General features: G+C 47.1%; 3 protein-coding genes across 8 annotated transcripts; 2 read left to right on the top strand and 1 right to left on the bottom strand.

The window, feature by feature from the left end:
- The first annotated feature begins 923 nt into the window (after window positions 1-923).
- On the top strand, window positions 924-8,515 carry LOC309673572 (interferon regulatory factor 9-like). 3 transcript variants are annotated; one of them, XR_014269325.1, is made up of 11 exons: window positions 924-938; window positions 1,589-1,770; window positions 1,941-2,124; window positions 2,482-2,591; window positions 2,661-2,724; window positions 2,843-2,917; window positions 3,481-3,882; window positions 4,706-4,893; window positions 7,413-7,463; window positions 8,088-8,306; window positions 8,383-8,515. XR_014269325.1 is itself a non-coding variant. In XM_082485374.1 (9 exons), exons 2-9 carry the CDS (start codon window positions 1,600-1,602, stop codon window positions 4,787-4,789), a joined length of 1,197 nt encoding a protein of 398 aa, XP_082341500.1. In that variant the 5' UTR covers window positions 924-938; window positions 1,589-1,599; the 3' UTR covers window positions 4,790-4,886. The 3 variants fall into 3 exon arrangements, 2 of the variants coding, with proteins under 2 accessions (XP_082341500.1, XP_082341499.1); XM_082485374.1 differs by lacking the exons at window positions 7,413-7,463; window positions 8,088-8,306; window positions 8,383-8,515 and adding an exon at window positions 4,424-4,539 and having other exon boundaries at window positions 2,491-2,591; window positions 4,706-4,886; XM_082485373.1 differs by lacking the exons at window positions 7,413-7,463; window positions 8,088-8,306; window positions 8,383-8,515 and adding an exon at window positions 4,424-4,539 and having other exon boundaries at window positions 4,706-4,886.
- Window positions 8,516-8,697: 182 nt separating this feature from the next.
- NDUFB1 (NADH:ubiquinone oxidoreductase subunit B1) lies at window positions 8,698-10,896 on the bottom strand. Of its 4 annotated transcripts, none has more exons than XM_082485377.1 (3): window positions 10,834-10,886; window positions 9,857-10,001; window positions 8,698-9,021 (listed from the first exon to the last, which is right to left on the bottom strand). In XM_082485377.1, the coding sequence occupies exons 2-3, from the start codon at window positions 9,994-9,996 to the stop codon at window positions 8,985-8,987; spliced, it is 177 nt and encodes a 58-aa protein (XP_082341503.1). In that variant the 5' UTR covers window positions 9,997-10,001; window positions 10,834-10,886; the 3' UTR covers window positions 8,698-8,984. The 4 variants fall into 4 exon arrangements, with proteins under 4 accessions (XP_082341503.1, XP_082341504.1, XP_082341502.1 ...); XM_082485378.1 differs by having other exon boundaries at window positions 8,699-9,021; window positions 9,857-9,998; window positions 10,834-10,896; XM_082485376.1 differs by having other exon boundaries at window positions 8,699-9,021; window positions 9,857-9,998; window positions 10,824-10,873.
- An 807-nt stretch (window positions 10,897-11,703) lies between these two features.
- On the top strand, window positions 11,704-24,015 carry CPSF2 (cleavage and polyadenylation specific factor 2). Its single transcript, XM_082485926.1, has 14 exons — window positions 11,704-11,861; window positions 13,370-13,529; window positions 13,621-13,726; window positions 14,872-15,001; window positions 15,326-15,441; window positions 15,988-16,175; window positions 16,599-16,889; window positions 17,952-18,052; window positions 18,394-18,594; window positions 19,251-19,403; window positions 20,004-20,229; window positions 22,115-22,414; window positions 23,394-23,528; window positions 23,626-24,015. The coding sequence occupies exons 1-14, from the start codon at window positions 11,713-11,715 to the stop codon at window positions 23,716-23,718; spliced, it is 2,349 nt and encodes a 782-aa protein (XP_082342052.1). The 5' UTR covers window positions 11,704-11,712; the 3' UTR covers window positions 23,719-24,015.
- Window positions 24,016-25,088: the final 1,073 nt, after the last annotated feature.

The raw sequence follows: 25,088 nt of genomic DNA, 5'->3' as shown, positions 1-25,088 counted from the left end.
CACGCCTGCAAACGCCTCTTATACCTGTGTGACTGGGAGCTCCTCATCTCCAGCGCCTCCTCCAGGTGCATCATAGAGCAGCTATGGGGCCTGTTGCGTGGGAGTCTTGGGGGGGCAGGGAAGGCACTGGGGTGGTTTGGGGGCACTGGGGGGAGCAGCTGGGGGGTTCTATGAGGCAGTTGCTGCTCCCTGTGGGGCAGCTGTGAGCCTCTGTGGGGCACTTGAGGGTTGCTCTGGGTCACTATGGGGCAGTTGCTCGTCCCTGTGAGGCAGCTTGGGGTCACTATGGGGCACTTTGCTACCATGGGGCACTTGGGGGTCACTGTGGGGCACCCCATGGTAGTTAGGAGTCTCCAGGGGAATACCTGGGGATCCTTGTTGGGGACTTGGGGGGCCCTGGGGTCCGTGCACAGTATTTAAGGATTCTTAGAGGAATATTTGGAATCCACACAGGGCACCTGGGGGTCTCTGAGGAGCGTTTAGGGTCCCTATGGGGCATTTAAGGCTCTCTATGAGGTCCATGGGGGGTATTTGGGGGTCCCGAGGGGGAGAGAGAAAACGGCCAGGCTGACCTCCCAGCCGGCAGGGGGCGCTACACCAAGTACTTGGTGCAGCTGATCAACGAGCACCGCCTGGACCCGGCGCTCCTCTACACGCCGGCCAAGCTGCCCGCCGCCGCCGTGCGCCCCCTGCTGGGCGGGAGGCCGCCCCGCGCCGGCCCAGAGTGCAAGGAGTACGGACTGCGCCTGAGCTGCCTGCTAGAGCGTGAGAGGCCGCTTACCACGCCTCCCGCCGCGGGGGCGGGAGCAATAAAGGCGGGGACGGCCCCTCCCTACCGTGTGTGCGCGTTGGGGGCGGGGCGAGGGGGGGCGGGGTTTAAGGAGGCGGAGACAAGGCGGGGCGGCATCACGTGATTTCGCGGAAGCGGCGGCGCGGAGGTGAGTGGCAAGCGCCCCCATCCCTGCGGGTCCCCACGGTCCCTGTCCCCACGGTCCTGCTGTCGATGTCCCCAGGTCCTCATGGCCCATGTCCTCACAGACCTGGTGTCCATGTCCCCAGGGTCCTGACATCCACATCCCCATGTCCTCACAGACCTGGTGTCCATGTCCCTTTTCCCCACATCCCCACAGACCTAGTGTCCCTAGCACCAGGTCCTGGTGTTCATGTCCCTTGCCCCCATGTTCTCACAGACCTAGTGTCCCCATCTCCATATGCCCATGGTCCCAATGTCCCCATCCCCACAGGCCTGGAGCCCCAATCCCCACGTCCCCATGATCCTGCTGTCCCTGTCCCCACACCCCTGTGGGTCTCAGTATCCATGTCACTGTGGACCTGGTGTCCCTGTCCCCATGTCCCCACAGTCTCAGTGTCCCTGTCACCACGGTCCTGGTGTTCCCATGGTCCTGATGTTGATGTCACCAAGTCACCATGGTCCCAACGTCCCTGTCACCATGTCCACACAGACCTGCTGTCCCTGTGGTCCTGCTGTCCATGTCCCCATGGTCCATGTCCCCACAGACCATGTCCCCAAGTCCCCACAGACCTGGTGTCCTCATGACGTTGATGTCCCCCTGTCCCCTGGTGACAGCATTCCCCAGGATGGCGCAGGGCAGCGGGCGGAAGCTGCGGCCCTGGTTGGTGGCGCAGGTGGAGAGTGGCCACTTCCCTGGGCTGGTGTGGGATGACGCCGAGCACACCGCCATCCGCATCCCCTGGCAGCATGCCGGCAAGGGCGGGGCCAGGGGCGGGGCCTGCACCGCCCTCTGCCAGGTGACATGGGCAGGGTCTTGGGGTGGGACCTAGGGGTTGGTGGGATGAGACCCCATCCCCTCACCTCTGTCCCTGTGATCTGCCTTCACATGTTGCTGTTGTGCATCATCGCCATCGTGTGTTGTCACCGTCGTGTGTCGTCATCACATGTCCCCCTGTGGGTGTGACAGGCATGGGCGGAGTTCAAGGGGCGGCTCCGCCCTGGGGTGCGGCCAGACCCCGCCAGCTGCAAGACACGGCTGCGCTGTGCCCTCAACAAGAGCTCCGAGTTACAGGAGGTGCCTGAGCGCTCCCGCCTGGAGGGGCCCCGGCCATACAAAGTCTATCAGCTCTTGCCACCTCCCCAAAAGCCAGGTGGGGGGAAATGGACAGGGGATGGACCGGGGGGGGGAGGGGGGAGGAGCACCCAAATGTCAGGGGAACCAATGGGAAAGGAACACTGGAAGTGGGGGGGACAGGGGTGAGAGGGACGCATATCCAGGGGGCACCATGTGTATGTGGGGGATGGACCTGGGGTTTGGTGGTGACCTGTATGTCGGGAGCATCAGGTGTCGGGGAACTGGGTTTGGGGGTGGTCCCACATTCTAGGGGGTGACCAATATCTGGGGGGCACCAGGTGACCTGGGCTTGGGAGGGTGGTGGTGGTGGGGAGGGGAGAGGGAACCCACATCTGGGTGGCAGTGTGTGTGGGGAGGGGACCCAAGTGTCCAGGTCCCACAGGCAGGCAGCCACTGAAGCGCGGAGGCTGGCAGCCCCAGAAGGAGGCAGGACTGAGCCCCACAGAGCGGGATAGTGGAGACCCCCAGCCCCATGGCATCCCGGTAAGTGGGGGGGGTGGGGCAGTTATAGGGGGTGTGGAGCAGCCCACCCATGGCTGCTCCCACCCCCAGGAGCCACTGTCTAGCCCCAGTGAGGTGCCATCTGAGGAGCCCTGCCTGGACGCCAAGGAACCCTGTGAGAGATGGGGTGACTTGGGGGGTGGGGGAAGACAACAGGGGGACGGTTAGAGGGCTGGGGGCAGTAGAGGGAGGAACTGGGGGTGGGGCCACTGTGTCTGACCCTGTTCCTACAGGTGAAGCACCGCCCCCAGCCCCTCTGAAATTGGGCATCAGGGTGGACAGCGCTGAGCCCCTCCCACCAGCACAGGGTAAGCTCCACCCTGGGTGCTAAGCCCCACCTCCTGCCCAATCACCAGCTGGTCCCCAAGACCTGACCCTGCCCTCATGCAGGCCCCACCCCCAGCCCTGACTCCACCCTAGTGCTGGCCATGGCCCCAACTGTGACCCCACTCCCGGCCCCATCATGGCTTTGCCCCCAGCCCTGGCACAGGTGCTTACTGTGACCCTGCCCAGCCCTGCCCAGCCCTGGCCCCGCCCCCAGCCCTGACTCCACCCCCATTGTGCCCCACTCAGCCCCAGTGGCTCCACCCCCATCCCTGCCCCTCATGTGGCCCCACCCTCAGCTATACACTAGCTCCTCCCCAAAGTCCTGGCCACACCCCCAGACCCCACCCCACCCCATCCCTGGCTCCACCAATGTGACCCCGCCCTAACCCTCCCAAGCCACACCCCTCCCCAGGTGAGCAGAGCACCACCACCACCACCACCACCACCACCACCACCACCACGGGGGGGGGAGGGGGAGCAGGTCCCCTGCTGAGGGGGCATGTCCCCACCCTGCCCCCCCCCAACCCCTCCCTCCCCACCACAGGGGGGTCATGCCTGGGCCTGCGGCTGTGGTTAGGGGGGGAGCTGGCCTGGCAGGGCTGGCTGCCCCCTGGTGACTACCTGCTGGGCCCCCCCGCGCCCCCAGGGGCCACCTCCCGCCCTGGGATACTGCCCCGCCTGCTGCTGCTGCCCCCCCCGGAGGCGCTGCCCCCCCAAGCCGTGGGGCCAGGGACTGGTGGGACACCCCCTACTGTGGGGCAGCTGCTGGCAGGGCTTCGGCCAGGGCTGCTGGTGGCCAGCGCCCGGCGGGGGCTCTTCCTGCGGCGCCGGCCTGGGGGGCTGGGGGTGCACTGTCGTGCCCCACACGCTGGCCCTACGGCAGACGGAGGGCTCCTGCAGGAGGGGGAGCTGGTGCAGGCCTTTGACGCACAGCGCTTCCGGGAGGGTGAGTGACCACAGACCCATAAGTGACCTATAGCTGCCCCACAGGTACCCCATAACTGCTCCATAGGTTCCCCATAGGTACCCTGTAACTGCCGCATAGCAGTCCTGTATCTGCTCCATAAGTGCCCCCTAACTGCCCCATACCGGCCTCATAACTGCTCCATACATGCCCCATAAATGCCATATCATTGCTCCATAGGTACTCTGCAACTGCATTATAGATACCCCATAAGTTCCCCATAGTGGCTCCGTAACTGCCCCATAAATACCCTACAACTACCTCATACTGACGCCATAAGTGCCCTATACCTGCCCCGCAGATATCCCCTTTCTGCCCTGTGGGTAACCTATAGCAGCCCTGTATTTGCTGCATAAGTGCCCTGTACCTGCCCCATAGCAGCTCCATAGGTACCCCCTAACTGCTCCATAGCAGCCATGTACCTGCCCTACAGGCACCCCATACCTGCCCCATAGGTACCCCATAGCTCCCCCATAGGCTCTGCCCCACATGCCCCTCTGATGCTCCCCCTTCCCATCCCCAGAGGTGGGGCGGCACCATGCCGGGCTGGGCCCCCGCCCTGAACACTGGGTGACACTGGCCGTGGGGCAGGAGCTGGGCCCCCATGATGGCCCCCACAATCGCACCCTTGTCGTGCAGGTGAGGGGTAGCTGTTGGGCGGGAGGTGGATGTGGGGTATCTGTGGGGCAGGGGGTGGGGCACAGTCTGAGTATATGTGGGGAAGGCTGTGTGGCAAGATTGGGGACAGATTTGTGGGGAACACAGATGTGGTGCAGCCCCTCACTGCCCCCCTCTTTTCCCCCAGCTCGAACAAGCCTTCGCCCAGCAACTCCTCAATGGCACCCCTGCTGCCGTGGGACCCCCTTACGCCCCCCTCACACAAGCCTGAGCCCCCCCCCCCCCCAGTGCCTCCAGCCCCACAACCGCCCACAGGCCTCACCCATTTCCGTGGGGCTGCGTGTCTGGTGACAATAAAGCTGCATCCCAACCGCTGTGAGTCTCTGGGAAGCCGCCATCTTGCCACCGCGCCCTCACACTGAAGTGAAAGGGTGGGAAAGCGACAGCATCCTCTGATTCGGCGGCTGCACAAAGCGGGAAGGCCTCCCATTGGCTCAGCGCCGCGCGGCTGCCCCCGGGGGAAAGAGGAAGGCGTTGATTGGTCGCAGCTTTCCATAGGGGTTGCACCTTCCCTCGCCCTGGTTCACCACCAGCAGCTAGGCGCTGGTTGGCCAGTGGCGCTGAGGCGAGCAGCTCTCCTATTGGCCAGAGGGCGGGACGGATGAGGATATAAACAGCAAGGCGCGAGGCACACGGGTTCAGGGAAGCGGTCGGCGACGGGAGGGGTTGTTCCGCGCACCCCTCAGCGCTGGCGCTGACTGACTGCGCTGCATTAGCGGACTAGTAGCGCCCCGGGACCCCGCAGCTTCCCGCCTCCGAGAGCTGGTGGAGAGAAACGGTGGTTTAAATTATTTAAGGGGGAGTAGGGGGGTGAGTGGAGTTAATTGCTGGGGCAGGGCGGGGTCGGGCATCAATTAGGGGGCAGCGAGGCCTAATTAGCTGCTGGTGGGCGGGGTTAATTAGTAACCGGTAATTGTTAGACATTATTTGGGCTGTTTTCAGGTTTGGGATTTTAAAGCCTTGAGCTTATTGATTTTAGTTGAGCAAATTTGAAGTTTGGGGGTTGCGTTTTGGGGCGGGAGTTGTTGGGGTGGATTTAGGGCAAAAGGCGGCTCTTAAAGCCTGTTACTTTAATAAATTAATACGTTTAAAGTTGGGAGGTGCCGGATTTGAGGCCGTTTTCCAGGATTTTGTGGCGTTTGGGGGTTAACGGGCTCTATAGACGCTGCTGTGGCCCCGCCCCCGCGTGTCTCTTCCCCAGCTCGTGATTGGCCAAGGGGGATGGAAAGCTCCGCCCCCTCGGCGAGGCCCCGCCCCCCGCTGCACTGTACCTGGCGGCGCTGCAGCAGCTGGAGCGGGCGCGGGTCCGCGGGGCGCTTGTGGGGGAATATAGGAGGTTATGGAGGAGTGTGAGAGTCTGGGGGCTGATGTGGATCCTCACAAGGTGTTTTGGGGATGTGTTTCCTCCCCCCTGCCCCGCCCCAGAGGAGGCAGTGCAGATCTGGGGGCGGCTGCAACGGCCACGGTGCGCCCCCCTCCAAACATCGACTTCAGCCGCCCCCCGCGGTGAGTGATCCCACGGCACCTCATAGCCCCTCCAAACTGCCCCGTAGCCACCCAAAAGTACCCCATAGACCCCCAACACTGCCCCATAGTCCTGCCAAACTGTCCCACAGAACATCCTAGCCCCCTGAAATTGCCCTTAGCATCCCAAAAGGGCCCCACAGCCCCCTGATACTGTCCCACGGTGCCCTATAGCCCCCCCAAAATTGGCTCACAGTACACTGTATCTTCCTGATACTGCCTTACTGTTCCCTATAGCCTCCAAAATTGCTCCACAGTATCATGTACCCCCCCCCCCAAATGTCCCGTAGTCCTCCAACACTGCCCAACAGCACTCCACAGCCCCCCAAACCTGCCCCCCAGAATTGCCCCATAGCCCCCCTCCTTGCCCCTCAGGACACAGCTGGTGGCAGTGCTGGGGCTAGTCCCTGAGCCCTTCTTCAGGGTGATGGGCTGTCATGGTTTGGGCTCGTGCCCCACGTTCGGTGCCAATAAGTCTGTCGTGGTTTGGGCCCAACTGGTGACTGGGGCTGTGGGGCACCCCAAATGGCACTGACAGATGTTCCCCCCACCCCTCTTCAAAGAGAGGCAGAGGAGGGAAAAAGAGACTTCTGAGAAGGAACTAAACTACTTGAATGAAATATTAATCATAAAATGAAAAGAAAGTAATGAAATATCTACAAAACCATATGAAGCTCCCAGGATGATGATCACGTCACCGGCTGGCACTGGCACTGGTGCCAGACTGGACTCAGTGGTGGACAGGAACTGGATTCCAGATCTGCATTCAGGGTCAGGATCACATGCAGACGAACAGAGTTCTCCTTAGAGGTCGGCCATTGAAGGAAGAGAGCTGAGCCTTTGATCCCTCAGCTTTTATACTGAGCATGAGGAAGATGGGATGGAATACTCTGTTGGTCAGTTTTGGGTCACCTGTCCTGTCCGCTCCTCCCTGCAGGTGGGACCCCACTATGCTTTTCTGCTTCTGACCCTCCAACGGGGCAAATAACAAAGCTGGCTGCCCTTGGGTGTTAGAGCAGTGAGTCTAACCCCGAGCCTCTCCGCATACCACCCCTGGGCATCAGCTATAAACATCAGGTCTTATCACTCTGAGAGCAAACAGTGCACAATATGCTGTTAATTTCAGGAGTTAGAAGCAGCCCAGCTAAGAAGCAAAGTTACTGAACAAAACTGGTTCTGTTTTACCTCAAACCAGGACATGGGCCCAGGGGTGTCCAGCACCACAGCGCCCCCTCTGCTCCACAACTCTGCCCCATGGAGCCCTCCAACATCCCCCAGGACCTCCAAGTCTCCCCCCATTTCCCCTCCAGGTGTAGCAGCTGCTGGAGGAGCTCCCTCCTGCCGAGGTCTCGCCCCTGCAGGTGAGCTCTGCTCCCCAGTTGTGGGGTTGGTGGTGGAAGGCCAGCTGTGAGGGCCCCCCTGACACCGCTCCTTCCCCAGGGTTCCCCTGATGGTGACCACCAAAAGCATCACCCTGTGGGAGCCTGAGCCCATCATACTGTTGGTCCTTGAGGTGGGCCTGGCCCATAGTATGAGGGATGCCGCCCCATAGCAGGGGGGCTGCCACGTAGCCATTGGGTTTGGGGGGGGACACACACTATAGTGGGGGCCTGGCCCATGGACAGGGGAGCTCCTCAGCCTCAGGTATTGTGGGGGGCTGCCCCATAGTGGGGGGCTGAAGGAAGCTGACCCCTGGCAGGGGGTGTCCCATGCGGGGAGGGGGCTGACCCACAGCAGGAGGGGTTGGGGGCTCTGCCCCACTGCGTGGGGGGCAGTTGTGGGGCTGTCCCAGATCGATGTGGGGTGCTGGTGCAGGAGAAGCTGCCGGAGGTGATGGTGCAGAAGCTGCTGACTGAGGTGGAGGGCCAGCTGCTGCCTCCAGTGTGGGTGCTTGGGGGCAGGGGGAGCACTGGTTACTTGGGTGGGGTGGAGGGGGTGTTGGAGCTCAGGACTGAATTTTGAACACAGACTGTTCTCCTCTCCAGCCTCATCACCACTGCCTTCAGGTCCTTCAGCTCCCCAGTGGAAGCTCTGTCCTGTTACAACACCTGCTGGCTGCTACCAGGGAAGCCAGACGCCGGTGCTTCAGCACGCTCCTGGAGCCCAGCAGCCTGGACCGTCCCTACCCCCAGTGCTGAGACCCACCACCTGCTGGCTGTTCTTTGTCTCCAGCTCCTTTGCCGGGGCCTTCACGTCCTCCATGGGTGAGGGTCAGTTAGAAGCCTCCTGAGGCCCAGATTAAGCAAAAGCTCCTCTCTGCTTTACTTTGTGTCTCCACAGGATGGTGCTTATCACAGACATGAAATACTGAAATCATCCTACCTGAGGGAACGCGAAAGCAAGCAGCGTCTTTGCTGATGCTCCAAGAAGCAGCTGCAGTGCTGGCCATCTCAGCATCACGCAAGTGACCAGAACAAGCTGTCGTGATGGAGCACTGACCTCCACTAGGTGCTGGCGCAGGGACAGAAACCACTGTTGGCTCCATTCTGGGTCTGTGTGAAGTGTTCTTTTGAAGGCGGGTTCGTCGATTAGCTACACACACACACACACGAACCCCAAACCCACAGATCAAGAACAACATCAGTGATTTTTGCATAGTTTGTGTTTATTACACAGCTCTTCCTCCCCCTCCAGAGCGCGACTTCTGGGGACAGGAGTTTCTCAATGCTTAGGGACTAATGGAATTTCTGGACACTTACTGGTCGTGTAATTACATCTTCCGAAAAATAAGATTGGAAATTAAACTAGCCCTGACGAATTGCAGGTGTCCTTTCCTGTAGCTTTACATATTCTCTGGAGATAAACCCCACCACCCCATTCCTCCAGTGTCTGAGAGAAGATGACGAATTGAACAAAAATATTTTCTGCCTCAGCAGCAGCCTTTATCTCCATGTAACTTCTTCACCGGGCTTCAGCTCTCTGCAGGGAAAGGAAAAAACGGAGGAGAGAGACTAAAATTAGGATATTTTTTGAGGAATAATTACTAATGAATGTAATTAATTACTCTAGAATACCTTAATTTTTAGAGTTATGCATAAATTTAACTTTCCTTGCGATCATTGTCAGTTAAAAGTCTTTCAATACTGAGAAGTTTCCTCTTTTATTTCCAAAGCTTCAAGTGGACTGAGACCTTAACTACCTACTACTAATTAGTCCATGCTGTGCAGCGTGATTTTTTTTCCACTGTTTTGTTAACCCTATGGGCTAATATAGAATTAGGAGACCTAGCACAGATGAGGCAACACGCTGTCATCTAAACCCTCCCTGAGAGGTCAGCTGCGAGCCCAAAGGGGTCAGTGTTTATAATCATACCCCTCAGGGAAGATACAGTGGCTGCCGACATAAACATTAATTTCAAAAAACTTGGTTATTATTTTTAAATGACACAAATTTATAGAAGTATTTAGTTAAAAAGTGCTGTGGTCGTTTTAAGACAGAAGTTTGCTATAATCCACCGAAAAGCTGAAAATTGAAATTCAAGCCCCGTGTTTCCTGCTGAAGTTTTACAGAGAGACAAAATGACGGCTCCCAGACACAGAGCTTATTGGCAGTTAATGACCCTCTTGCTCCCGAGGGGGGCAGCTCCTGAAGCCCCAGCTTTTGGGAGGCACTGGTGACCTCAACTCTTTGTCTACGCTGCCTGGAGGTTTTAAGGCTTTCTTCCCTTTAATATTTTGACAGCATCACTAATTTTTAATACTTAAGACTCTTAGAGAGCCGCAAAGTGCTTTGCTGAGCAGCTGAGCATCCTGACCTCTGATACAGCAGGCTCTTGTTCCTGAAGGCCGACAGCTTCTCATCATTCCGCCTGTCCAAGTAGCATCCAATCACGAATCCCAAGGGAACAAGGATGTGGATCCAGTGATCACGCACAGCTTGGGCGAAGTTCACCATGGCTGCTGGCAGGAACAGTGGGACACTGCAGAGTTAGGATCTGATAAATCCTGACACATCTCTACACGGGAACTGCTGCAGCCTCTAATCCCACTCAGATCCCACAGCAGCCTAACAACCCGGAGGGCCATCAGACCCCTCCATGGGACACAATGAGCTCACAGGGTGCTGTGGCTCTCAAATCTGTCCTGACCAACTCCTGGCCCCGGGAACCCAGGCTGGCAGAGAAGTACAACATCTCTTCTACGACCCCCCTGGTGACACAGCTCAATGTGAGTGTTCCAGAGTAATTTACCCACGTAAGTAACTCTGATGATACTGCCCCTGGGTCCCTCGCAGCCACTTGTCACCTGTGGCCACCCCTTGTCACCCACAGGTCGCCCAGGGATGCCCCATGTCACCCATGGGTGTCCTACAGCTGCCCCATATGACCCGTGGGTCATCCAAGGCTGCCTCGCATCACCCGTGGGTGCCCTACAGACACCCTATGTCACCCATGGGGGCTCCAGGGCTCACAGGGACATCTCATGTCCCCTGTAGGTGGCCCCACGGCCACCACGGGTCACCCACGGGTATCACTGGGACACCCCACGCCACCCACGGGTGCCCCACGGCCACCCAGGCCGCTGCCCAGGGCTCAGGCCGGCGCTCACGGCGCTGACGCACAACGGGGCCCTGCCGGCTCCGCCGGGCGCGGAGAAACGCTGCCCCGGGCCCGCCGGAGCACCCGCCCGTGCCCGCAGCGCACCGGGGCTGAGGGACCGCTCCCGGGGAAGGCCGGTACCGCGGAAAGGCCCCCCCCGTCCCTGCCCCCGCCGCTCCGTTACCGTTCCTCACCGCCGCTAGGCCCCGCGCAGCGGCCACACCAAGGGCAGCGGGCGGCGCCAGCAGGCCGGGAGAGCCCACCGGCCGCGCAGGGAGCGGGGGAGAAGGGCGCTCCCCCCGCCTCCGGCGGTGGTGCCGCCCGTTGCCCTTTCACCCTCCCTCCTCCTTCTCCCCGCCTCCCCCGAGATGGCGGAGGGCGCAGCACCGGGCTGCGGCGGCGGCTGCCGCGCTCCCCGCAGGCCCTGAGGGAGGCCTTGAGGCAGGTAGCGGCGGCGGCTCGGGGGGCAGCGCGGCGGGCCGGCCCCAGCACTCGCTGCTGAAAGCCGCGCTCCTTCCCGCGGGGAGCCGGGCCCGCCGAGCCGAGCCCGCCTTTCCCTTCCTCCTCTTCCTCTGAGGAGTGGAAGGGGCCGGGCCGGGCCCGGCCCGGCCGCGAGGCTCACCCCCATCACGGCCGGGCCGCTGTCTCGGCAGCGGGGCCCGGCAGGGCGCTCTGTGCGCTGCCCCCGGCCCGCCCGGTGCTGGGCTTACCCCCCCTCCCGGCCCCGCCCCGGGCAGCCGCCGGGCCTGAGGAGCCGCGGCCCCGGTGGCGCCGTGTTCCGGTGTCCCCGGCCGGCCCCGGTGGAGCCGCTCCGCGTGATTCCTTTTGCTTTATTGTTAAAAACCCCTCTTTCTAATAACGAAAGACCTACATCCACCAAAAGTTAATATCTGAGACTTAATTGATACCCAGTAGCTGCATTGAGCAGTATTCACAACTCTTATCCTGCATATTCTCAGAAATGTATGAATTTAAATTGAAATAAATAGACTGTTCTTTTGGATTAGTCAATGAAACCTTTTCTTCCCCCATCTAGATTAGTGGTTTTGGAGATTAAACACTTGGAGAGGAAAATGACATCGATTATCAAGTTGACTACGCTCTCAGGGGTGCAGGAGGAGTCTGCCCTTTGCTATTTGTTACAAGTAGATGAATTTCGTTTTCTTTTGGACTGTGGCTGGGATGAAAACTTTTCTATGGATATTATTGATTCTCTGAGGAAGTAAGTAGTTCAGTGCATAAGTCGTGGGGTTTTTTAATAGGTCTTGTCCTTTTCTGAAAGTTTTCAAAATACCTTGCAATGGTATGTGTACGGTGATGTTAAATCCAAAGTTGTTCTTTTTTGTTGTTGTTTGAAGTGTGTTTTATCTGAAGAGAATTATGCTGCTGAAAGATTTCTGGTAAAAACTTGGGTTCTTTCTTGTGAGTCTAATGGGTGACGTCTATTAACTGTAATTCTCAAAGTGTTCTCTGTTTTGGCTTGGATGTTTTGTTTTTTTTTTTTTTTTTTTTTTCATAAACATGACACAAAGCAGAGTTTGTGGGAGACTGACCTTGGCTCTAAACTAATTTAGAATGGTTAACTAAGTTGTAAATGGAAGAATCCTTGGCATATGTAGGCTGAATATGAAGTGGTTCAACTCTTGCCTCTTGTTTCAAGTTGAATGGACTGTCAGTCAGGAAAACAGCTTCTGTTAGTTATTCCAGCCCTGTGAAGAAATAAACTTGCCTAGAGTTTAATCTTGAACTTCTGCAGGTTTGCAGCAAGGAGCTTTGCTGATGCAAGTGTTGATTACAAGGTTAGGACTGAAATATGGAAATTCCTGAAAGAAACTAAACTTTGTGATGCTGTTTTTATAGATTCACTTTTCTAACATTGACACACTTGTAGTGTTTGAAGTCTTTTAGCCGAGGATTATTATGAACTAAGGATAGTTTATAAAATTTTACGAGTGTTTTATCTGAGAAGCAATTAGATAAAAATCCTCTTTTTTATAACAGCCATCAAGAAGAATGTGTGTGCCCCAGTTACTATGTGAGGGAACAAAAAACTTTCAGCCCAGCTTGTATTTTCAATTGTTGCATGTATTTTATGCCCTCAAGTTTTTCAATTATGATGGGTAGTAAGTTCTTAGTCTGTATTCTTATTTTATGGAATGCTTTGCAAGAAAAAAAATTTCTGTTTCTAAAATGAATAGACCCCCTAAAATTTATATGCCACTATTCTTAAATGAGGCATTTGACCTTTTCTGTTTTTAAAGAAATATATTTTGATTTGATCCTTATCATTTTAAAGATTGTTGTGTCTTTGGTCCTGTTACTTGATCTTTCTCATCAGAGGAAAAGTTGTAGTCTGTTTTAGGTTTTTAGATGTATAAACAATTTATAGCATATCTGCACTGATAATTTTTTTGGCCTCTCAGTTAATGTACCTACTGGTGTCCCAGTATATATTAAGGTCTTTCTAATCAAGAACAATGTAAAACTTGTGTCTTCCAGACCTTGAAATTATGTTTGCAGAGGTCACGTGCATTTTTAAGTACTTGACTGTTTGGAAATATCTGTTACTTTTAATTATGATTTTTAAAACTTTGTTCTAAACCTGGAAGGATTTAGGTTTTCTTGTTTGGCATTTAGACTGTGTATATATTCTCAAAAGAGCCATAATAGGGAGCGTATAATACCATACAGAACTCTTTTCATCAACTTCTGTTGTCCCTTTTTTTGCAGACATGTACACCAAGTTGATGCTGTTCTTCTTTCTCATCCTGACCCTCTACACCTTGGTGCTCTTCCATATGCAGTTGGAAAAATGGGATTGAACTGTGCCATTTATGCAACTATTCCTGTATATAAAATGGGACAGATGTTTATGTATGATCTCTACCAGGTATATTTAAGTTGATACTTTCATACGCAAGGTCTTTGATATGGTAGAGTGCTCAGGTTCTTGAATGCTCGATACTTGTTATTTGTTTCAGTCCCGCCATAATACTGAAGATTTCACACTCTTTACATTGGATGATGTAGATGCAGCCTTTGATAAGATACAACAGCTGAAGTTTTCTCAGATTGTGAACTTGAAAGGTAAAGTCATCACCAAACTTTCAATAAATGACTTAGTGAAAGGCAACAGAGTCGTTATGAGTTAAAGTAACCTTTTTTTTTAAAGGGAGTAAGTTTTGAAACGTGCATTTTGCAAGGCTGCATTCAGTAGCCCAGTCTATATCCGCTGAATGTGTGCCTCAGTAATTGTATATGTGGAAACAGGTAGAATTTCCACTTAATGAAGAGGAGGTCATGCTAAAGTATATTTAGGTATTTGTTTCTCTTTTGTAGTTTTTGTAACTTTTCTTGGAATTTGCTTGTGTCTCAAAAGCATTTGCTCATGTCTAGTGGTAGATACCTCAGAACTCTTCAGTAACCAGTAACGCAAAGGAAGGCTTTCTAGAGGAGGAATAAGTTACAGAGATTAAGTTACGGCATGTGGATGATTTAATAAAGAGGCCATTAATGTCTCTGAATGATGCTCAGTATAGCTTATTGCTAGGAACTGTGGCATCCGGAGAATCAGCAGCTTTTCACTCTTTTTGAATTTAAAGATCAGAATGAAATGGAAATCCTGTTTGTAAACAAAGACGCATATAAGCTGACCACCCGCAGCTTGTCTCCAAGATGCAGCATCTCCCAGTTCCTGAATGCTGCTTGCCAAAATACTTACCCTGTAATTTGGAATATAGAAATGGGATGCCATCCTTGAAAGGCTGCTGACCCTTTTTCAAGATAGTTGTAGCAAGGCTATGTTTCTGCTGCCAACTTTTACAGTTTATAAGTAATTTTAGTGAACAACTTTTTAAAAACACACTACTTTTTTCATATTTAATAGAAGTGATTTGACAAGACTTGACGGATACATCTAAGAAGATAATGTATGTTTTAATTATTACTAAAGCCATTACAGCAGCTCTGCAGTGCCTCTGAGAACCAGTGGGAGGTGGAGGGAAGAAATGATCCTCGCTTTAGTTGCTTTTTCTGGAGGCAAAATAGAAGTGAATTGCAAAAAAGTTTGAAGTTACTGGTTAGATGGGAAGGACAGATGTGTTACTGATTTTTCATACTTCATTTGACTTTTTTCTCCAGTTGCCATTTGGTTGTTTAAAATGACTGTCTTTTATTCAGAGTAATGGATTTTAATGCACAGAATGTACCTAAAATACTGAAAACTTTTGTAGGCAAAGGACATGGTTTGTCAATCACACCATTGCCAGCTGGCCACATGATAGGAGGCACAATTTGGAAGATTGTCAAGGATGGAGAGGAAGAAATTGTTTATGCAGTTGATTTCAACCACAAGAGGGAGATGTAAGTTCAACACAGCAATATATATTTCTTAGACATGTTAGGTGTGCATCTAGTGTGTGCTAAACACGTATGGAAGTAGCGGTGCCTTTCCAGCTCTAAGATGACCACTAATTTCACTTGCATTCAGATTAATCCATTTGAAACAAGCATTAGCTCTGGGTTTCTTCATTCCACTCAGATTTATTTATTTGTAAGTTTGAAGCAGGAAACGTTCAGCTACTGAGTAGTTTGATTTCTGTACATGCAAACATCTGGAAGCTAGCTGTCTTATTTTCCTCATAAAACAGAAATACAAAAAAGTGAGATTTTGCCTTTTTTCCACAGCCATCTGAATGGATGCTCCTTGGAAATGTTGAGCAGGCCTTCATTGCTTATTACAGATTCATTTAATGCTACTTACGTACAACCCAGGAGGAAGCAAAGGGATGAACAGCTACTGAGTATGTATTCTGTTTGGGCTTGAAAATAGCAGTGATGTGACTTATTAGCCACTGTAAATTGTTTTTCAGTGAGAAATTCATCAGCATCCAAACAAAGAACCTTTATTAAAATTTAAAAAATTTTGAATTAGTCTCCTGATGGTACTGACCCTGTGGGTTAAACACTTCCATGAAAACGATGAACCATATTTGAAAATAGTGTATTTTACCCAGTATCAATTACTCTCTTCTTAAGGGATTTTTAAATGACCTTCCTCAGCACATCTTTCTTTAAACTCCATTTTACTGGTTGTTTTTTAATAAAAAAAGGAAAAGTAGTATCAAAACAGTGACGATTTCAGAGCTACCAAGAAAACTCCTGCTCCCTTTAATTTTGGTGGAAATGCAGTTTTGGATCTCTTTTGAAGTTTTGTTTATTTCTGTGTTCAAGTTGCTTTTGACTATGATTGCTAGTGTGATGTAACAAAAAACCAAGCCATAAAGATTCTAATTTTGGTTCAAAGTGTAAGTAGTTTTTTTTGTTTGTTTGTTTTTAATTCTTCTTAGCTAATGTTTTGGAGACATTACGAGGTGATGGAAACGTATTAATAGCTGTGGATACAGCAGGCAGAGTTCTGGAACTTGCTCAACTTCTCGATCAGATCTGGAGAACAAAAGATGCGGGATTAGGAGTCTACTCTCTAGCACTTTTGAATAATGTCAGCTACAATGTAGTGGAGTTCTCTAAATCACAGGTTTGTTTTGATTTTAAAATGCAGTTATGAAGAGGGCAATGGAACATGTGTGCAAAAGCATTTTGTTTTTCTTTTTAAGAGTAAAAAATGGCTACACACTGGGTGTTGTCCTTATTCCATAGTGTGTGTTTGTGTCTCACATCTTTTGATTAAGTAACACAGAGTCCAGTCACGGCTATGGGCATGTTTCTTGATACTGATTTCTGGTTTTATCACAAGACTTGTTAGCAGAGTTTATAGCTGTTAAAAAAGAGGACTTAAAGTACTTCTTTCTATGTTGTGTACATTCAGCATTATTTCTACACTTGCTGAGAAGCATTGATGTAATCACGTGCATATTGCATCCTGTACTTCATGTCAGGTTCGTAGATAATTGTAGAACTTGTATTCTTATAAATAACTTTTTCTTATTACATATTTTAGGTTGAATGGATGAGTGACAAGTTGATGAGGTGCTTTGAAGACAAGAGAAACAATCCTTTCCAGTTCCGCCATCTCTCCTTATGTCATAGTCTGTCTGATCTGGCTCGAGTGCCTAGTCCAAAAGTTGTCCTTGCCAGTCAACCTGACTTGGAGTGTGGGTTTTCTAGAGATCTTTTCATTCAATGGTGCCAGGATTCCAAAAACTCTATAATCTTAACTTACCGCACTACGCCTGGAACATTAGCACGATTCCTGATTGATAATCCTTCTGAAAAAGTTATAGATATTGAGGTAAGAGTTGTCTGTGTATCTCAAAGTTTTTTATTGTGGGCCATCTGGGGGAACATGAAACCAAGTTCACTTTTGTTCCTTTTTGATCTGCTGAAAACGCTTCTAGTGGAAAAGGGAGATCTGAAATCAGTATGTTGCATATTTAACCAATTGTGGATAAACTTACATAAAAATAGATCTATTATTAGGAACTACAAAATACTTTTTGGTGGTGTGGCAAAATTAATACTCCATAGAGACAAGCACGACGTTGCTTTTAAATACTTATCTTTAGACAACATTTTCCTTTGTGTTTATGTTAGAAAACGTACAGATCACAGTATAGAATGGGTTATTCTTGCTGGAAAATACTCTGGTTTGAGATGAGGGGAGGATCGAGTCAGATTAGTGTAATATATCCCACTAGAATTAGAAAGATAAGCGAAAGCTAGTAATTAGAACACAATTAATGGTTATTCATGCTTTCACAGTATTTTCAACAATGTATATACCTGTGTCTACTTCTCTCTAGTAAACATTGTTAATTTATGGGATCACAGTGACAATTCAGTCCTGATGATGCAGCTTTATTTTAGTTTTAGATTGGATCGGAAGCACTGACTTACAGTATTAGACTATTACTAGAATTCAGTATTATTCAAAGTGACCTATACTCAAATTTGATGTTCAGAAAACAAGAAACAAAAGTTACCATTGTTTTGGCTGCTAGCTTGATTTTGCCAGGTTCTTCTGGTTTGATGGTAGTGACTCTGCTCATTTCAGAGTATTTGCATTCACTTATTGGAGAGATATTTCATGAAGATGTTTTAAGAAATGTTTGTAAAGCTAATTGATTTTAATACTTTTAGAAATGCTTTTCTATTAAAATAGACTACTAATTGATAACGTTGTCATGATGTTGGCATGCCAAGGTGCCACGTGTTTGCATAATTTTGTCTTATACGTGACATGCAAGTTGTGCTTGGCCCTTGGTACTTAAATACAAATATTCTTGTCAGCAGTGTTTAGGAAAAGTATTAAAATCATGTCAGCTACTCACAGTAATATTAATTTTATCTGCAGTTGAGAAAACGTGTCAAGCTGGAAGGAAAAGAACTTGAAGAATATCTAGAAAAGGAGAAACTAAAGAAAGAAGCAGCTAAGAAGCTAGAACAGTCTAAAGAGTAAGTGTATTGGCTGTTCCTGCATTCCGCTATTACGGTCAGAGTTGAGATGTCTGTGTGATCATTCTGCTGCTTCAGCCATTTACAGGGATAAATGAAAACCATAGTTTTGACTGACTTGTCTGAGGGCACTGGGGAATCAGGAATGATTGTCTTTAATCTGCTGTTATGATAGACCTGTTTCATCTGTCATTTGACTGTGAGCGCTTTCTCAGATGATACATAACATTAACCAAGGTCAAGGGCAGTTTATGTCAACTGTTATTTTCCAGTTGGTGTGTTTATGTAATATTAAACCTGAAGGAAAAAAAGTGCTAGTTTTTTTTTGAATGTCATTTCAGGGCAGATATCGATTCCAGTGATGAGAGCGATGCTGAAGAGGATATTGATCAGCCAACTGTACATAAGACCAAACATGATTTGATGATGAAAGGTGAAGGTAGTCGGAAAGGAAGCTTCTTCAAACAGGCAAAGAAATCTTATCCAATGTTTCCAGCCCCTGAAGAAAGAATTAAATGGGATGAATATGGCGAGATTATAAAGTATGTGGTGGTAATGCATACTAACATGTAATAGCTATGAAATAATTAAAAAATAGAAGTAATAAAATAAAAACAATAACTTTGTCTCTTTTGCAGCACTGCTATATACTCTTCCAACCGCAGTAACCTTTGAACAGTTAGGACAGTCTGCGCTGAGTCTCACGGGAAGCTTATGATAGGATTGAAGCTGCAGAGTGCTGATCATTGGCCTGTGTTCACACCTCTTAGGATGTGTTTCCATTCCAGGCTTTTGTTTTTTTTCTTTTATATTATGAGATAGAAGATTTTTTTTTTTTTAACCTGACTTTTTTTTCTGCTTTCAATGACGCATAATTTTGATAAATTTATAATGAGGGGAAAGAACATTATTCATCCTAGAAAAATCTAGTGGTACTTATCCTATTTGCATGAGGAATATGTGCCAGAAAACCTCAGTTTGCTAGTATTTCCCAAGATATCAGAGTTCTTCTTTAAGATAGGAAGGCGATATTTTCCAAATGAGCTCTCTTCAAATATGGAGATATTTAAGGCAAGTGTAATAAAATTGTTGTCCATAACAACTCAGTAGTAATAGTCAGCATTGTTTGTTTTTGTATTATGTAGTGCTTTGGTTTTACTCTAAGACTATTAAAAGCAAAATGCCTTTTATTCTTTAGACCTGAGGATTTTCTAGTTCCAGAACTTCAAGCAACGGAAGAAGAAAAAAGCAAATTAGAATCTGGTTTGACAAACGGAGAAGAGCCTATGGACCAGGATTTATCAGACGTTCCTACCAAATGTATTTCTGCAACAGAATCCATGGAAATTAAGTGAGTGGCTTTGTTGTTCTTATTCTTGTCAGTTCTGCTAGAATGGTGGCATGGGTACAGTGCAAATTGCGTAAAAGGCTAGCTTGGAATTAAGGAAGCAGGAAAGGGCTTGCTTTTTGTGGTTTTTTTTTTGTTTGTTTGTTTTTTGTTTTTTTCCCCAAGCTAAGTTAGTTTTTTACTAGTCTTTCTGGGAGCACAGTACAGAGTCCTATGGTTCTCCACTCTTAAGAAATTCACAGTTTGTTTCTTGTCTAATGGAGACAAGTGAAAGAGGAAGAACAAATGATACAATAGTATATTAACATAGGTACTCAAATGTATATATATTTTGTTAAAAGAAGAACTTATTCAAATGTGCTTATCTCACGTTTCAGATAACTGTAAGTGAATTTAGGGTACTTACAGTGTTAAATACAGACACATGCTGATATTTGACAATTCTGTGTTTTACTGATCCATAATATACCTTGTGCTGACAGCTTTTGCTGATGTAGAATAATTTCAAAATATCTTTCATTTTTAAATGAAATATTTTGGAGCATTCAGAGCTTTAATCTTTTAAACTAAAAAAAGTATTCTTGGGTTTTTAATTCAAACTAGAGCCAGAGTTACGTACATTGACTATGAAGGACGCTCTGATGGGGACTCAATTAAAAAAATTATTAACCAAATGAAACCAAGGCAACTAGTCATTATCCATGGACCACCTGAGGCCAGTCAGGACCTTGCAGAATGTTGCAGAGCTTTTGGTGGAAAAGATATTAAAGTTTACGTGCCAAAACTGCATGAAACTGTAGATGCAACCAGTGAAACTCACATTTACCAGGTAAGGCACTGGAATTTGTTAGTTGTGTAACTGCTGTGAACTGTCGTAGAGCTGTATTGGCAGACTCTAATTTGGCCCTTCGTTCTTGGGGAGAGGAGGGACGATACTGCCTACATGTACACTTGGGTTTGTGTGATTAAGACATTGGTAGTGTTTTTCTGTCTTCTAGGTAAGCATTCTCTTTGTGCTTATTATTCATAAGGAGTGTTTAAAAGCTTAAACAGGAAATCAGTGTGTTTTTAGCTGTAGTGCAAAAGGCAAAGTTCATGTCCATGGGAACATCAGTTCATTTTACTCAAGTCTTAATAGATTTATAATGCCTATATTTAGTACCACTGTACACTACTTGCAATTAAGGATTCTTTTTGGAATCTGTACACTACTTGCAATTAAGGATTCTTTTTGGAATCTGTACACTACTTGCAATTCAGGATTCTTTTCAGAATCTGAAGGGGAGCCTTAGAGAGCAAAGAGAAAAAAATTCCTTTCTATCTAAATAGTACCTAAGAATGAACATGTAAAGTTAGGAGCAAATAAATTTTAAATAAATGACATCCCTACCCCTCCAAAAAAAAGTTAATGTGATGGTTCTTGGAAAGTGAGGTTATGACAGTGTGTTGCACTGTGTTAATATATTGCATTTAATTTTCATGGTTAAGCTCTGAGTAAGAAAACTTGGATAATTTGTGTGAAGTATTTGACAACTGTGTATGGTACCAATTAAACTTTTGAAGTTGTTTAGAGGAAAGTCTCTCACATGCATTTTAGACGTTAGTCCTTTATTCCTTCTGTCCTTTTAAAGTTAATAGAAAAACATCAGTAGAATTGTGGAAAAAGATACTTCTGCTTCTTTTCAGAGAAAAATCTGTTGCCTTGCATGAAGTGGAAAGTTCCAGTTATTCAGAATTATCCAGTTCTGACAGCCTTAAAACAGTGGTGTTTTCTGTGTTTGGTTTGTTGGTTGTTGGGTTTTTTGGTTCTTTTTTTTTTTTTTAAGCTGTGAGGATTGCTAGTGTGTAAGAAATTTCACAATTGTGATTTTTCACAAAATACTTAACTGAATAAAATTGTAGTTGCTTCGTATTTTATTTCAGCTTTATATAAGGGGGAAATTCAGTCTTATGCATAGCTTTAGTTTGTTTTTCCTGTTTGAAGCTTTCTGAACAGATGAAGTACACTGGAAACATTGAATTAGTAAATAGTAGATGTGGGTGGGGCATCAGAATCCCAATGCCTTTGAGTAGACTGTGCAGGTGGATAATTAGCTGCAGTATCCTTCGTACAGTCACAGCCTCGATTGCGCTGTGGGGATCATGAGCAATCTCATGTGGGTAACAGCCTTTCAGAATAGCGCACCAGAGGAATCAGGGTAAGGTAATGTTTTGGTCACTTTAAAATCTGATATTTACAACATCCCTTCTTAAAATAAAATCTTAATTATAATTCTTTTGGAGGGTTGAAATTTAGAACTGCTGTTCAGTAACCTAAATTTATCTGTAGAAACTTTACTTAAAGTTACTAAGGCCAACTAAAGAACTACTTGGCTGCAAAAAAGGTTTCTGGTGTTTTAAAAGGAATTGATTGCTCTCGCTGTAAGCTTAACTCAAGTTTGCAGTCGTATAGATTCTTTTTTTTTATTTAAACCAAGACAAAAAAGGTATTGATCTCTGCTGCCTTTTTAGTGGTGACGTGAAGGTTATACAAATTATGCTCTGAAAGTATAGAACAGTGATACCAATTCCCTCCTTTCCCTCTTCAAAAAAGTATGAGTCAAACCTGTCTGGAGAGACAGTGACAGGAAAACTGTTAATTTTTAAAGCTTGAAGTAAGAACTCTCTGTGTTTTTCCATTGAACTAATAGTACTTTTATTTTTGTGCAACTCAGGTCAGGTTAAAAGATTCTCTTGTCAGCTCCCTTCAGTTCTGTAAAGCCAAGGATGCTGAGTTGGCTTGGATAGATGGTGTTCTGGACATGCGGGTTTCGAAAGTGGATACCGGAGTTATTTTGGAAGAGGGAGAGCTGAGGGAAGATGAAGACTTAGAGATGCAAGTGGATATGCCTTCCTCAGACTCCAGTGTCATTGCACAACAGAAGGCCATGAAAAGCCTCTTTGGTGACGATGACAAGGAGATGTGTGAAGAGAGTGAGATCATTCCTACTTTGGAACCTCTGCCACCTCATGAGGTACAGAAATTATGCTGACCTGGACTTCTTTTTTGAAAAAAGAGCTCTGTATTCATTTGTGGTTTTCTAGTGCTTAGAGGTTGATACCATGATCTTACTCAAATGAAAGCGTAACTGAAACTTGATTTTCGTGTTTGGGTTTCTCTTTGTTAAACCTGGTACTGTTCTTTGTTCAGATTTTATGCTTTTCAGCAAGGATTATCTCTTGCATCCATTAACAGTGCCTAGCATACAGTGCCATCTATTTATGAATATAAGATTTTAATTAGCACGTTTCATATTTGTAGTTAGTACTTGCAGATTTGTAAATTAGTTGGCGTTTAGTCACTCTTGGATTTTATTGTTTCGTTGATGCTGTGGAAGATACTTCATATACTTGAGATACAAATCTTTGAAACTCATACATCTGCTTCTATAGTAATGATTTGAGAGTTCATTAAATTAATATTTTCTATAAATTTATCTTTACTCTTTATACTTTGCATGTGAGTAGGTATTATCTTTTCATTGAATGATTACACTGCCTTCTAATCTTAGAATTGCTTTTAAAGATACTGTTGCACAGTCCTAAATGTAGTCTGTTCTGGGTGCAAGGTAAGTGTGGCAACAACTCGATAAAGTCTGTTCAGATTCATGGCAACTGTCACAGAAGTATGTGCTGATCAGCAGTACAGCTTACTGTAGCTCTGTCCCTGGCATAACATGGCTTGGAAGAAGGATCTTCAATGGCAGATTTCCATTTGTCATTAATATGTCAGCAAAGAAGGAAATTTTTCCTTTACTTGTCAGATGACTTCTCAGGACTTCCTATCCTGGGAATGTCTTGCTGCAGGTGAACAGAAATATAACCAATCTTCTCATTTATAGAAGAGTGTAGTAGTCTAGGCCACACTACTGCCAACACAATGATGATGAGATCTTTGGAAAAATGGAAGGTATTAAGTAGCAAAAATATTAAAATTGTGTGTGTTATTTAAAGGTTCTTGGACATCAGTCTGTGTTTATGAATGAGCCAAGACTGTCTGACTTCAAGCAAGTTCTCTTGCGAGAAGGTATACAAGCTGAATTTGTAGGAGGAGTGCTTGTGTGCAACAATCTGGTGGCTGTTCGCAGGGTAAGTGTTCTGTCTTAAACTCTTTGGTAAATAATATTCTAAATGAAAGTTAAATTTCTCATTCGTGTAAACATAATAAATTTGTCTTTTGTTTCAGACTGAAACAGGGCGCATTGGATTGGAAGGCTGTCTCTGTCAAGACTTCTATAGGATAAGAGACCTTTTGTACGAGCAATACGCTATTGTCTAAGGAAAGTGCTGCAAAGATGTTTTTACTTGAACTTTTAAAGACAATGGGGACTTCTCCCAATTTTGACTTTTTGTAGTTTTCTAATTTATACAGGGGAAACCTAATGCATAAAGAACAATTAACTACCCTGAACATGTAAATAACTGTTACTGTCATTCTTCATAAATCTGTTGGTACATTCCACATTGTTGACTTTCAAACTGCTGTGACTTGCTGTCTCCCACATAACACATTTTAAATGAGTTTATGACTATGAACCCTTCTCAGGAAAGGTTCAATTTGTCAGGACATGTTTTGGTTTCATAGATGCCCTGCCAAAGAGTACAAAGTATATAAAAGTCATTCTTCTGTTCTAAAGTCAGATTAGATAGGAAACTGTGGGTTTCTTTTGGTTTTGTTCTTTTTGAGTTTTGTGTGGTGGTTTTTGGTTTGTTTTTTCCTTTGCCTTTTTTTTTAATAACTTCAATTTAGAGGACAGTCTTGAGTCTCTTTTTTTTTCTTTTTTTTTTTTTTTTTTTTCAAAGGAGGTTAGTTAAAGTACGTTTTTAATAGCCCATTTAAAGCTAGACTACCTAAACTTTCCCCAGTGTTAATCTAGCTGCATCTTAATATTGTATCTGCTCCATCTTCCTGATTTGTTCCAGAACAGCATTTCATGTTCTATATAAAGTATTAATCTTCAGGATCAAAAAATTACTTTGGAATGGTACTCTAAGAAGACTGGATAATATTCTCAGGCAATTTAAAATCTAGTAATTGTGTGCTTCAGAGTAACTTCTGTACAAACTCATAGAATTTGTAACTTCTAGCTTTTGCAAAATTCTGCCAACTATAAAATCCTTTCTGAGTTCTGATTTTAATACATGCACTGCTCTATGTTCAGAGTGCTGTGAGCCAAGTTCAGGAAGATCCTTTATCTTGAAATCTGAGTTCATGTGATGTTTTTAATGCATTTGTGCCATGTTTCATTCTAGTTGCATGTTCTATACCATTTTTCATTCTAGTTGACAGTGGGACTTACTGTAGCTCCTGATGCTAGGAATTGGACGCCTTAATTTCTCAGAAATGAACTTATGCAAACAAATGGCCTCTTGAGAGTTTATTTAATCCTGTTTTCCCCTCTCCACTTGTGAGCCACCAGCTTCCGCAGTGGGTTGCTTGCTTGTTTTCACATCCAACAGCAATGTAATATGTGCTCTCTGCATGTATGCTTAAGTAAAACCTTTTGAAAAAGTGGCAAAAAATAGCCCTGTGGGCTATCAATGGAAAGATAATTTACTTTGCAATTCATTCTTGACAGATAGAAAACTATCTGACCTACAGACTACTTATTCTGTTTAAAATAATAATTTAAAACCCACCCAAAAATA

This window comes from Vanellus vanellus (assembly GCF_965231255.1).
Source record: "Vanellus vanellus genome assembly, chromosome: 6".
Taxonomy (NCBI): Eukaryota; Metazoa; Chordata; class Aves; order Charadriiformes; family Charadriidae; genus Vanellus; species Vanellus vanellus.
The sequence above is the reverse complement of the archived record's forward strand: the minus strand, read 5'-3'. Positions and strand labels throughout refer to the sequence as shown.

Excerpts from the sequence above, each read along its gene's own strand:
- LOC309673572 (XM_082485373.1), top strand. The coding sequence starts at position 1,600 with ATGGCGCAGGGCAGCGGGCGGAAGCTGCGGCCCTGGTTGGTGGCGCAG. Across the intron at positions 2,725-2,842 it reads CCTGGACGCCAAGGAACCCT|GTGAAGCACCGCCCCCAGCC; the intron begins GTGAGAGATGGG and ends CTGTTCCTACAG. Across the intron at positions 3,883-4,423 it reads CGCACAGCGCTTCCGGGAGG|AGGTGGGGCGGCACCATGCC; the intron begins GTGAGTGACCAC and ends TCCCATCCCCAG.
- CPSF2 (XM_082485926.1), top strand. The coding sequence starts at position 11,713 with ATGACATCGATTATCAAGTTGACTACGCTCTCAGGGGTGCAGGAGGAG. Across the intron at positions 13,727-14,871 it reads TCAGATTGTGAACTTGAAAG|GCAAAGGACATGGTTTGTCA; the intron begins GTAAAGTCATCA and ends AAACTTTTGTAG. Across the intron at positions 16,890-17,951 it reads AAAAAGTTATAGATATTGAG|TTGAGAAAACGTGTCAAGCT; the intron begins GTAAGAGTTGTC and ends TTTTATCTGCAG.
- NDUFB1 (XM_082485378.1), bottom strand. The coding sequence starts at position 9,996 with ATGGTGAACTTCGCCCAAGCTGTGCGTGATCACTGGATCCACATCCTT. Across the intron at positions 9,022-9,856 it reads AAGAGCCTGCTGTATCAGAG|AGAGCTGAAGCCCGGTGAAG; the intron begins GTCAGGATGCTC and ends CTTTCCCTGCAG.